Source organism: Remersonia thermophila, chromosome 1 (assembly GCF_042764415.1).
Source record: "Remersonia thermophila strain ATCC 22073 chromosome 1, whole genome shotgun sequence".
In the NCBI taxonomy this organism is placed as follows: domain Eukaryota; kingdom Fungi; phylum Ascomycota; class Sordariomycetes; order Sordariales; family Chaetomiaceae; genus Remersonia; species Remersonia thermophila.
This window is the reverse complement of record NC_092217.1, coordinates 3,816,349-3,830,729: the sequence shown is the minus strand read 5'-3', so window position 1 is coordinate 3,830,729 and position 14,381 is coordinate 3,816,349. Positions and strand designations below refer to the sequence as shown.

General features: G+C 60.5%; 4 protein-coding genes across 4 annotated transcripts; 1 reads left to right on the top strand and 3 right to left on the bottom strand.

The window, feature by feature from the left end:
* Nucleotides 1-1,192: 1,192 nt before the first annotated feature.
* VTJ83DRAFT_1069 (uncharacterized protein) lies at nt 1,193-4,051 on the bottom strand (the record flags this gene model as incomplete). Its single annotated transcript, XM_071007187.1, has 7 exons — nt 1,193-1,346; nt 1,571-2,004; nt 2,056-2,121; nt 2,178-2,338; nt 2,410-2,822; nt 2,906-3,823; nt 3,900-4,051. The coding sequence occupies 7 exons, from the start codon at nt 4,049-4,051 to the stop codon at nt 1,193-1,195; spliced, it is 2,298 nt and encodes a 765-aa protein (XP_070870422.1).
* A 1,400-nt stretch (nt 4,052-5,451) lies between these two features.
* Nucleotides 5,452-7,374, top strand: VTJ83DRAFT_1068 (uncharacterized protein; the record flags this gene model as incomplete). The annotated part of the gene is made up of 1 exon (XM_071007186.1): nt 5,452-7,374. One exon carries the CDS (start codon nt 5,452-5,454, stop codon nt 7,372-7,374), a length of 1,923 nt encoding a protein of 640 aa, XP_070870421.1.
* Nucleotides 7,375-7,953: 579 nt separating this feature from the next.
* On the bottom strand, nt 7,954-10,150 carry VTJ83DRAFT_1067 (uncharacterized protein; the record flags this gene model as incomplete). The annotated part of the gene is made up of 5 exons (XM_071007185.1): nt 7,954-9,095; nt 9,237-9,418; nt 9,507-9,568; nt 9,707-9,790; nt 10,064-10,150. The coding sequence occupies 5 exons, from the start codon at nt 10,148-10,150 to the stop codon at nt 7,954-7,956; spliced, it is 1,557 nt and encodes a 518-aa protein (XP_070870420.1).
* Nucleotides 10,151-12,105: 1,955 nt separating this feature from the next.
* On the bottom strand, nt 12,106-14,133 carry VTJ83DRAFT_1066 (uncharacterized protein; the record flags this gene model as incomplete). The annotated part of the gene is made up of 4 exons (XM_071007184.1): nt 12,106-12,133; nt 12,222-12,596; nt 12,659-12,912; nt 13,024-14,133. The coding sequence occupies 4 exons, from the start codon at nt 14,131-14,133 to the stop codon at nt 12,106-12,108; spliced, it is 1,767 nt and encodes a 588-aa protein (XP_070870419.1).
* Nucleotides 14,134-14,381: the final 248 nt, after the last annotated feature.

The window sequence follows — 14,381 nt, the reverse complement described above, 5'->3', positions numbered from 1 at the left end:
GACGCATGTTTCCTGTGCCCCGGTGCCGTCGAAGCCTTGTCTGTCTGTCTGTCTGTCTGTCTGTCTGTCTGTCTGTCTGTCTGTCTGTCTGTCTGTCTGTCTGTCTGTCTGTCTGTCTGTTTGCCTGCCTGTCTGCCTGTCGTCCATTGTCATTCATTGTACACTGCGCCGCGACGCCTTCCGTGGTCCTCCTGCCTATCAAGCCGCGACACATCACCAGCCAGCAGCATCAGCCAGGTGATGGATTTGGCATGCATTTCTGCTCCATTATCATCATCATCATCATCATCATCATCATCACCACCACCACCACCACCATCATCATCATGCTCCTGATCGGCACCGTACGCAAGAGAACAGCAGATGCCTCGGTCTCTTGTACTACATGCCGGATGCACGAGCAGGGGGGGGGGGGGGGGTCGTATGTTCCTGCTGGCTGGCTTCGTACAGGGAGGTGGGGAGGTGCTGGCCCCGGGGCGGATGCCAGCTGGGTCCCCTATGTGTTGTTGACGTTGTTGACATGTGTAGGGTCAGAGCCCGGCGGGGGTTGGGCGAGGAGGATGAGGTAGGAAAGATGATGTCGCGACTGCTCGCCAGGCGGGGGGGTGTGTAGGTAGGTAGGCAAGAAGGAAGAGGGTTTGAGTTCCCGGAGGAACCACGGAACCCAAGCAATGATGATGCCTACGGACATCAACACGTAATGGAGACATTTCGACGCGTCGGATACATTGATACGTGGGCATTGGTATGCTGAGGCAGAAGGGACGTTTGATGAGAAACGCCAAGGCGAGATGACCAAAGACGTGTCATTGACGCGAGAACCGCAACTATACGTACAGACCAGCCACGGGAACATGATGCAGGGCACATGCCAGACACCCAGTACAGATCATGACAGCACGAGTAGATGGCAGCAACACAAAACAAGCATATCCAAAGATCCAAAGTCCCATCCATCCATGCATCCCTCACCCGTGGTGATTTGTCCCATCCTTCAAAATCGAACCAACACATGTCATGCCAATAGGTGGTGGAGATGGCGAGAAAGAGAGAGAGAGAGAGAGAGGGAGAGGGAGAGAGAAAGAGATAATGCCCGGAACATCTCCACAACCGAGGAACGGAGGCCAGAACCACAGGCATCCCGTGATGCCAACGGAGGCGAGACGTGGTATATGTATGGTACAACCAATGATTACTCCGCGCCGATCAGGCTCTTGGGCAAAAACGCCCAGATGGTGCCAACGATGGACAGCGCAGAGGAGACGGTCATGACGAAGAGGGCGAAAGCCCGCTCGCGAACCGAGAGCTCGTGGCCAAAGAGCTTGAGGTAGAAGGCCAGCGGGAGGCTGCGCGCGGGTCAGTGTCCTGTTCCGTTATTTGGCCGGGATTGGTCGAGAGGGAAGGGAGGGGGAGGGTGGGATTGGAGAATAGCCGTCAAGTCGTCATGGAAGGGGGTCGGCTGCTGCTGGGGCGAGGAGGGGGATAATATGGCGACAGAACGGGGGGCCAAAAAAACACAACAACAACGAAAAAAAAAAAAAAAAGAGGGGCGGAAGCGGGAGATGCTCACGTCACACAAATGGTAAAGCACAGCGCGCTTCCCATGAAGGCCATGATGCTGTCAAACTCGGGGAAGATGATGGCAATCGCCAAAAACACCAGCACCACGACGATGCGGATGGCCACCTTGGCCAAGCTCCTCAAGCGCTGCTGTGCGGCAGAGGGGCCCTGATAAGAATAATAGGGATCGTCATCGTGGTGGTGATGGTGGTGGTGATGGAAGTGCGCATCGTTCAGGCCCAGCAGCACCTCGATGGTGCTGACGATGGGGCGGGCGTTGAGCGGGATCTTGGTGAGCGGGATGATGGCGATGCACATGCACATGAGAAGGGTCAACGCGCGCGGGTAGCTGGCCTCGAGCAGGATGTTGGACGTGATCTCGTCGCGGACATCGTCGCCGAACATGAGAAAGCCGACGACGGCGGTGGTGGTGTCGAGAAGGTACTGCGCAGCTCATTTAGCGGTAAGCCTTGGGAGAGGGGTGGGCTGGCGTACCGTAAACGAGAAGGTGATCTTGACGGCTTGGGCGTACTTGTACGGGTGGCGCATGTCGCGATAGATCTGCATCCGGGTTAGCCCCAAGGTCGACGGGACGGCTGGGCCCGTGGAAGACTCGCATTCGGGAACACGCCGTGACCACCCCATGGCGACATCAGCAGGCCGAACGATAGCGGCAGGGTCAGCCAGTTGGTAGGAAACATGTGCGTCTTGGCCGGCTCGATGAGGGAGCCGGGCGATGTGGGCTTGATCAGGCCGTCAAGCACCAGGATGAGCGCGACTGCGAAGCCGAGTTAGCCATGCGCCCGACATCCGGCCGCCCTGGGTTTTGTTTCCCCGGGGGAAACGTACTGGAAAGGCAAGAGAAGATGCCAATCACGCTCGTAAAGCTCAGCAACCGCAAGGGGAGGAAGTTCAGCGGCATCAGCAGAACCGCGCAAAAGACCTTCCAACCGTTCACCGAAAGCACGCCGGGCAGGAGCAGGTCGAGCGAGTCGGCAAAGAGCACGATGAGCGCGACGTTGGCGGCAAGCAGCTCGAGCGTAAAGAGCACGCTGGTGGCGATGCGGGCGTTGCGGCCGAAGGAGATGAAGGCGAGGTCCGAGAAGGTGATGAGGCTCGGGTCGAGGTCCATGCAGCGGGCTAGGATCTTTGCGGTCCAGGCCGTTACCGCGGCGGCCAGGAAGAGGAAGAGCATGCCGCACAGCCAGCCGGCGTACTTGAAGCCCATGGGCAGGCTGAGGAGGCCGACGCCGATGAGGACGCTGTGGCAGGGGAGGTAAGGTTAGCCAAGCTCTTCTCCTTCTTCGTCAACGCCACAAAGACGACCAAAAAATAACAAACATACTTTGTCGAGTTGAACACCGTCTGCGGCAAGGTCGACTGCCCTTCCACAGCCAGCACGATCTTGCCGTCCTGCTCTACCTCCTTCACCAAGATGGGCGCGAGCTCATCATCCGGCCCCACGATGGCCGCAGGGGGCGCAGCGCCGCCGAGAATGCTCTCCGCGATGGCCGCCTCCTGCTGCTCCTCCTCCTCCTCCTCCTCCTGCTGCTGCTGCTGCTGCTGCCTCCACAGCTGGGCCATGGACCCCCGGCCGCTTCTGGCGTCGTCCGAGCGGAACGAGCCATAGTCGTAAAACTCGGCGGCCACCGACCCGTAGCTCCCTACGATCGAGGGCGTGGCCAGGTGCGGCGGGATGGCGAAGATGGAGTCGGCGCCGGACCCGGTGCCGTAGCTGCCGATGCGGAAGGCGGCTTGCAGGTGCTCGTTGAGCCCCCCTCCGCCGCCGGGGCCTTCGAGAAGTGGTTTCCCCTCGTGTAGCGCGTCGCGGGCATAGGCGGCGGTTCGGTCGGGGCTCTGGGTGCGCGGAGAGAAGCGGCCGGCGCCGGACACTTGGAGGGCGGCTTCGAGCTGCTGGCGGATGAGGGACGGCGAGCCGGCGCCGGGGCCTGCGGGGGTGGAGGCCTGTCCCTTTGCGGCCGATGTTGGTGTGGTTGTTGTTGTTGTTGTTGTTGTTGTTGCTGCTGCTGCTGCTGCTGCTGCCGCCGCCTCCGCCGTCGCCGGTGCTGCTGCTTCGACGTCGCCTCGGACGGCCGCGTGGGGAGAGGCGTGAGGCGCCTGGTCTGGGGCGAAGACGAAGGAGGGACGTTGCGGGATGACCTCGGGGAAGCCGGCGGCGCGTTGCCAGCTGCGGGTGAAGGAGCGGATGCTGTTTACGCCGCCAATGTCGGTCAATGCGGCGAGGCGGTTGGTGATGGAGGGCCTGGAGAAGGAGAGGTTAGCAGGAGGCCATGGACCATGGACCCTGACTGGTGTTCCTGGAGGGGAGTGTGGCCAACCTCCTCCTCCGCAGCTGCTGCGTCCACTCGTCATCGTCGTGGTTGGAATCGACGCTGCGGCCCAGAGGGGTGTCGCGGCCAAACTGCGCGCTGCTTGTACGCGACAGGCGGCCGCGGTCGTACTGGTCCCAGCTGGACGGGTTCCTCGACATGGCGTGTCCGAGATTCAACGTGGGGGGGAGGACGAGTCTTTCCAGCCTCTTATCGGCTGTCAGGGGGTGTGGACAGGTCGACGAGACGAATCGCCAACAAAGCTCTCAAGGCCTAGAGAGACCGCGAGAGAGGCTGGCACCACCTGAGAAATCCGCCAGAGCAGCGCGGGGTTGGGGCTCCCCCGTCGCGTTCTTCACGACAAAACTAGGAACGAGAGACAAGAGTGGAGATGGTGGAGTGGTCACAACACCGAAAAAAAAAGATGTGGATTGGGGGAGGGGGGACTTGGCTGAGCTAGTGGGCACGGGACTGGAGAGCACGTAGTTCCCTAGTGGCAAACGTGAAGAGGCCAGTTCAAGGACGGAGGATGGCGGAGGTGGTGGATGGAGCCCATGATCAGTCAGTTCTTGGGGGTGGCAGTTCCCGGAGAGTGCGTCAAGTCATCTCCCAGCAGCAACGGTAGGTAGGTACCTAGGTATGTACGGTGTGCGTCTGTGTGTATGTCTGTGTGTGTTCTTTGGTACGTAATACCCCAGGCTGATCGAGATGCTGCTTCGAGGCTCCCCAGATACGATAAGCATCCTGGACATGGACCTGAATGGGACCTGGATGCGGACCCGCGCGCACATGAAATGGAGGGATCTGCAGCTTGGTCGGTTATCAACAACGTCATGTTGCATTGCTTCCGCAGCGCGTGAAGGTGGCGCTAGCATCGGTGCTACATTGGGCTGGCGAGAGAAACGCGGAGCTACGGAGGTACGGGGCGATGCAGAAACATGGCAGCATTGGCAGTGGCGCCGAGGCTGCGAGAACGATGGCATTGGGGAATTGCGTTGTGTCATAAGTGTTGATGTCCATAACTAGGTAGGTAACGTGAATTGCGTTCCAGACCGCGAGGTTATCGTCCCTGGTTCCCCACCTATCGCCCGAGTTTATCTGGACGACGGGGAATGCAAGGAATGCAAGGAGTGTCTGCAGCGATAACCACGCAGTAACGTTAACCTGCAAGAAGTTATCCAACCCGAATCTCTTATCGCGGCTGCACCGTCACGGGATCGTCTCGGGTGTGCAGCCTTACCGCTTTCCCCATCCAGCAAGCCGCAAGCGATCCGGTGGGGCCTCGTTCTGCCGCGGAGCAGGGGTGTCTCGGGCAGCAGGCGGGGCGGCGGCGGGGCGGCAGCGGGGCGGCAGCGGGGCGGCAGCGGGGCCGGTGCGGGCGGTGACGGCCGGCAGAATCGAAACCTCCGCCAAAAGTTTGGGACAAGCTTGCATGGCAAGCTTTTGGTGCGAGAGGTTGAAACGCCAGAGAGACCGCCGCCGCCGCCGCCACCACCACCACCACCACCACCACCACCACCACAACCACCACCACGCGAACGATAGCTCCACATTCCCGGCCATGTGGAGGACGGCGCGAGACTCGGTGTGCCTGATATGCCGTTCGGCCGCCCAGGCCAGGCCTTCTCTTCGGCAACCACCGCAGATCCCGTCCGCAGCGACAACGCCATGTTCAGGCCAACGGCCCCTCTCGAGCACCGCCGCCGCCCGGGCGAGAGAGCGTCCCTCGCGAATGGTGCTCTCCGACACGGTCGCCCGAGGCCCCGGCGCCGCTGCAGCCCCCAAGAAGTCGCGGAACAGGCCCGAGGGTCCCTGGGGATCGACGAACCGCACCGTCGCCAACATCGATCCCAACCGCCGGCGTCCGCCTCCGAAGCCCGCCTCCCGCAGCGCCAAGGACCGTCCCCGCGACAAAGATGAGTCTCTCGACGAGGATCCTCGCAAGGCCCTTAAGATGCAGCGCGCCCTCGTCAACATCCCCTACCGCGAGCGCTCTCTCGTCAAGTCCCGCATCTCCGACATCGAGTCCTTCGACCAGTTCGACCTGCTGCCGACCATCAAGGAGGCCGTCTACAACGAGGTTCTCAAGGGCATGGTGGACGTCAAGCCCACCCCGGTCCAACGCCTCGCCATCCCGGCCCTGCTCGGCCAGAAGCTCGGCCGGGCCCTGACGCCGGCCGAGGCCGCACGCCGGGCCGCCAACGAGCCCGACCGGAAAGAGTTCCTGCTGGCCGCCGAGACCGGGTCCGGCAAGACGCTCGCCTACCTGCTGCCCATCATCAACGCGCTCAAGGCGGCCGAGGCCGAGGACGAGGCCGTGCGCGCCTACAACGAGCGCCTCGCCGCCGAGAAGGAGCGGCGCGGCAACGCCCCCGTGTCCGAGTGGATCGACCGGTGGGAGCCGCACCCCAACACGGCCCGCCCGCGGGCCGTCGTGCTCGTCCCGACGGCCGAGCTCGTCGACCAGGTGCTGGCCGTGGCCAAGAAGATCTCGCACGTGGCCAAGCTCAAGGCGCGCGGCATCTCGGCCAACTTCAAGGCCGCCAAGATCCAGAGCAACATGTACAGCCACGGCGGCATCGACATGGTGGTCGCCACCCCGCACCTCCTCGCGGCCATGGCCCAGCAGGACGGCAACATCCTCTCCCGCGTCCGGCACCTGGTCGTCGACGAGGCCGACTCGCTCTTTGACCGCTCCTTTGCGCCCGAAACCTCAAAGATCCTCGACCGCGCCATGCCCTCGCTCCGCCAGCTCGTCCTCTGCTCCGCCACCATCCCGCGCCGCCTCGACAACTACCTCGCCACCCACTTCCCCTCCATGCTCCGCATCACCACCCCCAACCTCCACGCCATCCCCCGCCGCGTCCAGCTCGGCGTCATCGACGTCAGCAAGGACCCCTACCGCAACAACAAGCTCCTCGCCTGCGCCGACGCCATTTGGACCATCGGCCGCGACGCGGGCTCGCTGGCCGAGAACGTGGGCGCCCAGGCCGCCGCCGACGTCCGCCGCGTCATGGTGTTTGTCAACGAGCGCGAGACCACCCAGCAGGTCGCCGACTACCTCGTGAGCAAGGGCATCAACGCCATCGCCCTGCACCGCGACACGCCCGAGCAGAGGCAGAGCGAGATGCTGGCCGAGTTTACGAGCAACGAGCCCGTCAAGATGACGCCCGACGACGTCGAGCGCGCGAGGCTGCAGCTCGCCGCCAAGGCCCCCGGCGGCGTCGCGCCCCGGAGGTTCCTGCCCAACACAAAGGTCATCGTCGCGACGGACCTCGCCTCGAGAGGCATCGACACGCTGGCCGTGCGGCATGTCGTGCTGTTTGACGTGCCCCACACCACCATCGACTTTATCCATCGCCTCGGCCGCGCGGGCCGCATGGGCCGTCGCGGTCGCGGCATCGTCCTCGTGGGGAAGGACGATAGGAGGGACGTCGTGGCCGAGGTGAAGGAGAGCATGTACATGGGCCAGGCGCTGATTTAGATGCATGCTTGCGGGTGCGTGTGAGGAAAACGATCAGAAGAAGCCGCTTGCTATGTACGACTAAGTGTACAGTACCATTCTACGATAGAGACGTTAGATACCGGCTGGTTTAGATGTTCCGCGGCCAAAAGAACATACAATGGCTTTTTGATGGTGCCTGTGCCTCTTTTGCAGATGCGATGCCATCGTAAACACAAAACCAATGTGACGAGAGCAGCAAGTCACCTTTTTTCTTCCCTCGGCCTTGTTCCCCATGTGCTGATAGGTATATGTATATACATATACACTCACACATATACATATATACCTAAGAGCTCTAGTGACACTAAACTGCCATAGGTGCCTGCCGAGAAAAAAGAAAAAAAAAAGAGGAAACAACACAACAGCCTGTCGCAGGCATACAGGGTATCATCAACTCGTGATCCTTCCCACCCCTCATGTCGACACATTAACGGCCACTCCGTTCCTTCGCTTCTTTCTTTCTTTCTTCTCCTCTTGTACCCAAAAACAAGTCCTACTACTGAACCCCGAGGGCGAGGAGGAAAAAGAAAAAAAAGAAAAAAAAAGCGACAAGAAGCATCAGGCACCGCCCACATCCCACGTCCTCATTTTGCTCAACGTTCGCATTCGCATGGCGGCCATGATTCGCGCCTCCATCTTGTCGATTCCCGCCTCGATGTCGGCATCCTCCTTCTTGTACCGAGCCTCGCGCCGTCGGTCCCACCACCGCCAGATCAGCACAATCACCACCGTCAGCGGCACCGTGATGGCAAAGTAGATCCAGATGAGCGGCGACACGGGCTCCCACTTCCCGCCGCCGTGGCCGCCGTTGCCGCCGTTGCCGCCGCCTTCTCCGCCTCCTCCGCTCCCCTCCGACGAGCCCCCGCCGTTGTCGTCCGGGATAAAGTCGAAAAAGGCCATGGAGAAGATGGACGCGAGGTAGGTCGCGGGTAGGAAGATGGCGCCGAGCAGGGAGAGGATCTTCATGCTCGTGCTGTCGCGCTTGGCCGCGTGGGCGATGCGGCGCTGCTCGGCCGCCATTTGCAGGCCGAGCTTGGACTCCTTTTGCGCGATGATGTTGTAGAGCGCGCCGCGCTGGACCGTCAGCCGCTCGAGCGTGATGTGGGCGTAGTTTTCGATGCCCTTGAGCTTGGTCTGGTAGAACTCGAGCCGCGCGAGCAGGCTGCGGTGCAGCCGGTCCACCTCGCCGCCGCGCCCGCCGTAGGCCGGGTCCCCCTCGGCCAGCGACCAGAAGCGCTCCATGGCCTGCCGCGCCCCGGCCACCACCTCCTGGTAGGCCTGCGGCCGCTTCCACAGGACCTGCGAGTGGCACTCGACCAGGTCGCGGTTGAGCTGGTCCAGGTCGATCATCTTGTCGGCGTCGCTGCCGTTGCCGCGGATGTACTTGGACTCCTCCTCGAGCACCTCCTTGCGCATGCTGACGGCGTTTTCGAGCTGGCGCAGCCACTGCCGCATCTCGCGCTGCTTCTGGTCGTGCTTGGCCGAGAGCTCGTGGCTGAGCACGATGGCGGGGAGGAGCAGGGGATGCTGGACCTGGGCGGCGCACGCCCGCAGCTGCCGGATGCTCTCGGTCATGTCGGACGTCTCGGTGCCCTTGGCGTAGCCCGACGTGATGCCCGTGCGGAACGAGTGGGAGAGCATGAGCTCCCAGCCGCGCGTGTGGCCAAGCTTGCGGACGTCGGATTTTCTAAAGATGATTTCTGAGGGCGGGGAAAGGTGTCAGAAGAAAGAAAGAAAGAAGAAAGAGAGAGAGAGAGAGAGAGAGAGAACGTCAACGTTTTGGTGCTAGGGCATGGATGGAGGAAAGAAAAGCGGAAAAGGACGAGGGGGAAGAGACATACGAAGGTGCGGATCATCGTCGTTCTGATCAAACGAGCTCCAGAAGAAGGGCCCGACCACGCTGGTGCCCTCGATGGCGCGGAACGGGAGGTTTAGGGTGCGCACCATCTCCTCGTAGGCGTCATGGCTCAGGGAGATGTAGTTCGGGGAGAAGGTGTCTCGGTCTCGGGCGTCCAGCTGGAGGCTTTGTCCAGCCCTCGACCATCAGCCGGGCATTCTCCTTTCTAAATCCTCAAGGAAGGCCCTGGACAAAAAGAGGGAGGAGGACTCACATCAAGCGAATGCCGCCCACCAGCTTCACGCCGGGGGGCAGTTTGGGGGGTGCGAAGGCACCCTAACGCAAAGGGCTGTCAGCCAGGGCTCGTGACGTGTGTGATACAGGCAGAGAAGGGAATGAAGGATGACCGAGCTTGGCGTGATGATCAGGTGAACAAGAAAACAAAAAAGAAAAAAAGAAAAAAAGAAAACTCACCCGCCGATGTAACCAGTTCCCAAACTCATCGGGCAGCTCATCCAGACGGAACCGGTGTTCTTCACAGGTGTTGAACTTGGGATCCTGGTCACCCAGCAATCCGTCTTGTTAGTCCTCAACTGATGATGCACACACAAAGTCAAACAAAATCACGACGCCGCACCACACCGCCTCGCTGGGGTCCGGCGGGACTGGATGATCGACTGCGCCGCCGCCGCCACCGCATCAAGCAAGCCCAAGCTTTCCAGCCTTGATGTCGGACCCCCCAAGGCTTCGGCGCCTCGTCGCCCTCTGATATCGGATGTACAAGCAAGAAAACGGGGACGCTGGACCGCCCGCCCGCCGCCTGGGACGTACCGAGTAGTTGAAGATCTCCAGGTAGCTGGTGGCTTCCTGGACGACCTTGCAATCGGTCACGTAGGTCCGGAACATGTAGTCATCCATCTTGGCCGTGGCTCCCTAGGGGGCTTGCCGTGGCTCGTTGGGACCGGATGGCGAGAAGACCTGACGTTGGAGGCCCGGGGGAGAAGCAGAGCGTGAACGCGGTCCTGTGGTTTTGGGCCGAGCTTGTTCGCCAAAGTAAGTCAACGTTGCCAGCCGCACAATGTGAAGCTCACGATTGGGCGAGTCCCCATTTGGAGAAGTAAGTGAGTTTTCTTGGAGAATGCTCACCTTGGGGCGTGATAGTCTCGGGGATCTACTTTTTTTTCTTTGCCCTTGTGTCGAGTTTGGCAGCCGGGGAGGTAGGGAGGTAAATCCAGAGTATGTATCACAAACGCTTTTCCTGTCTCTACTACCTCTTTGCCTTGTTTTTTTTTTCCCAGGAGGTGCAACTTTTATTTGACGTGTGGCCCAGGCAACGTCAAGGTCAAGAGAAGCATACGATGGTGAAGAAGAAGAAAAAAAACCGTCGCCCTGCCGCTTCAGGGCTTGCATGCATCTGTCTCCAGTCCAGTCCTACGTAGATACGGAATAAGGGTAGCTTGACGCCCGCCGTCTGTACCCTCACCTCTCCTTTCCGAGCTGTCGAGCTCCCGGGTCGTTCGTAGGCCGTCCAACCAGCAGCAGCCAAGCTCGGCACATCCAAGGCTGGCCAGCCACCGAGCTGGCTAGCCCGATGTAACGTACCGCGGGGGCTAGAACACAGTGTGAAGGGCGGTCAGATGGTTCCCGAGGAGGACCTCGTTTGCTGGGGGGGTGGCTTTCTCCCGTACAAGGTCGGAGCGTGTGAGGTGAGCTTGGACACTGTGCCGTCTGGAAACGGTACCCAGCTGAAAGCGGCCTCCCATCTTCCCCCCCCCCCCCCCCACCTCCTTCAAAGCACGAAGTGCGCCTAGTGTTGTACATACATACATACTAGCTCAGAGCGGGTGGGGGGGTAGGGGGAAGAGGTCCGATGCTCTTGTGCATAGGGAGATGTTGACGAGGAGCCACGCACAGAGTTCACCCCCAAGAAGCAGCAGTTGGAAAGATGTTGCAAACGTTGTTGTGTCTGCAGTAATATACAGGTACTGTGTACGCCATAAGCACAGAAGTTCCAGGGTGCCTGCCAGGTAGTTACCTAGTTATGTATAGTACGCAGTAGTTAATACATAGGTAGGTAGAATTGGATGCACATGGCAAAGTCGTGGCAGACCGACCCCAGGCCCTTGAGATGAACCCCGGTTTGGCCTGGGCCATTCCCTCCCATGCTCCTCCTGCCCCGCTCTGGGCCTTCTCTCATTGATCCTTTCAGGCCAGGTCATCGCTCCAACGTCCCATCATGAGCTCACATTTCTCCCCGTTTTGCAAGCCAAAGAAGGTTCAGAACCCGATGCCGTGACAGCCCAAGAATGAAGCGAAGCTTGAAAAAAAAAAAAAAAAAGATGGTTGAATATGATGAGGCCCTACCTGTTGCTCCAGTTCCCACATGAGACGTATCCTACAGTACATGCGCGGCGTATTCAAACAGACTCCTCCAAGCCCCCATCATCCCAACAACTCGGCTTTCCTTGCATTGCTTTGGGTTGCTATGCAAGCCTCTCGCGAGGGCTTTCCTTGTGCTGCCCATATCCTTCCTTCGTCCACCTGCCGGTCTTTCCCCCACCTCCCAACCGGCCTCTGATGTGTAAATGTCCCCCCGTGGCCAAGGAACTGTACTTCGCCAAACACCCGTTGGCATCCCCCGTGGGAAGATCAAGATCAAAACGAACGCCCAAAGCTCTCCTTCTACCTCTGAAGCCACACGTCCTGCCCGTGGCCTGACCCGAGCATGATGGACAACCGTCCGATGCGCATACAGGGGCTATGTTTTACCATCACTCCGCCGGTTGTTGGATTTCCGCACATGTATTGATCTCTTTACGTTTTTTTTTTTCTTTTCTTTTTCTAATCTGCTTCCCTGAAGCGATTTCGCCCTCTCAAAAGTCAGGGAACAAGTGCCCATATCTGATGCACCGATGTTAGCTTTTGTACTTCTTTTTGCAAAGGTGCAAAGGGGAAACCAAGAGCTTGAAACCAAGCCCGGGGGACTCACTCATCATGCCCAGTCTGGCCATACTGCTCCGTCTCCTCCGGGTACCTATCGAACTGGCTCGCATCGCCCGTGCCCGCCCGGATGGGTGGCGAATACGGGGCATCAATGTCTTTCCGAGCAAGACGATCCCAGGTGACCTCGGCAAACCAGGGGTGGTTCTTGACGTCCTGCGAGCCCCCGTACAGATTGCCCAGGCGCTTGGTCAGGTCGGCCGTGATGAGGCGCTCCAGCAGGTTCTGCGCGTCCGGGTTGATGTAGCTCGGGTACTTGACCTTGCCGCGCAGGATGTTCTCGTAGATCTTCATGGGCGAGCCGCTGTCCCAGAAGGGCGTGTAGCCGCAAAGCATTTCGTAGATGAGGATGCCGAGGGACCACCTGCGAGAGGCGGTCAGCGTTTGTCGTCAGGGGATGGCACGAGCACGCGAGCTGTCACCTACCAGTCCACCGACTTGTTATAGCCCTTGTTCGACACCACCTCTGGAGCCAGATAGTCGGGCGTCCCGCAGAGCGTCCAAGTCTTATCCGGCACGCGCTTTGCGAAGCCAAAGTCGGTAATCTTGAGGTGGCCGTGGCGGTCAAGCAGCAGATTTTCGGGCTTGAGGTCGCGGTAGATGATGTTGCGCGAGTGCAGGTATTCGAGGGCCAACGTGACTTCGGCGGCGTAGAACTTGGCAACGGGGTTGGGGAAGCGCTAGAGACCGAGCATGGTCAGCATCGCCCGTCGAAAGCGCCACCATCCACAGGGCCGTCGCCGCAGCGGCGGCGGCGGCGGCGGCGGCGGTTATCAAGGCAATTCACTCACCCCTGATCGCCTCAAGAGCGAAAACAGCTCGCCGCCCTCCACAAAGTCCATCACCATGTACAGGTTCTTCGAATCCTGGAACGTGCCCCACAACGTGATGAGGAACGGGTGCTTAACCTCGCCCAGCATCCGGCGCTCGTCGTTGGTGTGCTCGACCTGCTTCATCTTGACCACCTGCGCCTTCTTGAGCACCTTGATGGCGTAGAAGCGGTGGTTGTGCTGCGACTGCACCAGATGCACCCGCCCGAAGCTGCCCGTCCCCAGCGTCCGCAAGATCTGGAAGTCTGCTAGCGAGTACTTCCCCTTGGTCACCCGTGACTCGCCTGCAGATGATTGCGTGCGCTGATGCGTCTGCAGCTGCTGTTGCTGCTGCTGTAACTGGGCTGCCTGTTGCTGCTTTTCTTGGAGCTGTTGCTGGGGTTGCGCCTGCATCTGTGCCTGCGTCTGATCATACGCCTGCTCCGGCGGTTGTTGTTGTGGTGGTTGTTGTTGTTGTTGATCTTGTTGATGATGAGCTAGAGCCTGATGTTGGGCCACGAGGCCCGGAACTGTCGCCGCGGCGGCACCGGTTGGGTAGTAGGTGTATTGGCCCTCCTGCTGTTCCTGATAAGCGGCAGTCCCTGGCTGGGGCGGATTAATCAGATTGGAGATGCGGGTGATGTTCTGTGGGTCGGTCCCCGGCGACGGGCTGGGGTGAATCACCGGGTAGGGTGGTTGCTGTACCGGAAGGGTGTTCATTGTGGGCTGCGGCTGCTTCTGCTGCTGTTGCGGCTGGTGCTGCTCTTGCTGGTGCGGCTGGTGCTGCTGGTGCTGCTGCTCGGCCGCCGCGTCGGCCGGCTTGATCGGAGTGAGAGGCACGGAGGAGGAGGAGGAGGTGGTGGTGGCGGCGGCGGCGGCCGTAGAGGTGGAGGGGCGGTGGGGAGTGGATTGAACTGAGGCGGCGCTGGCCCGCGGCCCACGGGTCGCTGGGGATTGCTGCTGCGGGTGCTGGTGATGGTCGAAGCCGGGGGTCGTTGGGGTCACGGGGCTGGTGGGATTGCTCGGGGTCGAGTGGCCCGCGTTGCCTTCCCTCGTCCGTTTCCTCCTGAGCAGACCACCAAGAGTGTGCATCAACAGACCGTTTGGCGTTAACAGGCGACCGGAAAGACCCAGGCCGTCTGGCTAGACAGAGGGGGCGCGTGCTTGTTCCCGGAGACGGGAGAGGAGGTGGGCGGCGGTGTGGAGAGGCGCTGCACAGCAATCAAGACGCGAGCCGATGAGCCAAGACAGGGAGAGAGAGAGAGAGAGAGAGAGAGAGAGAGGTGTGGGTGTGGCGACCAAGCTGGTTGTTCGGGCCGGGGGGTAGGAAACCGCGCCGA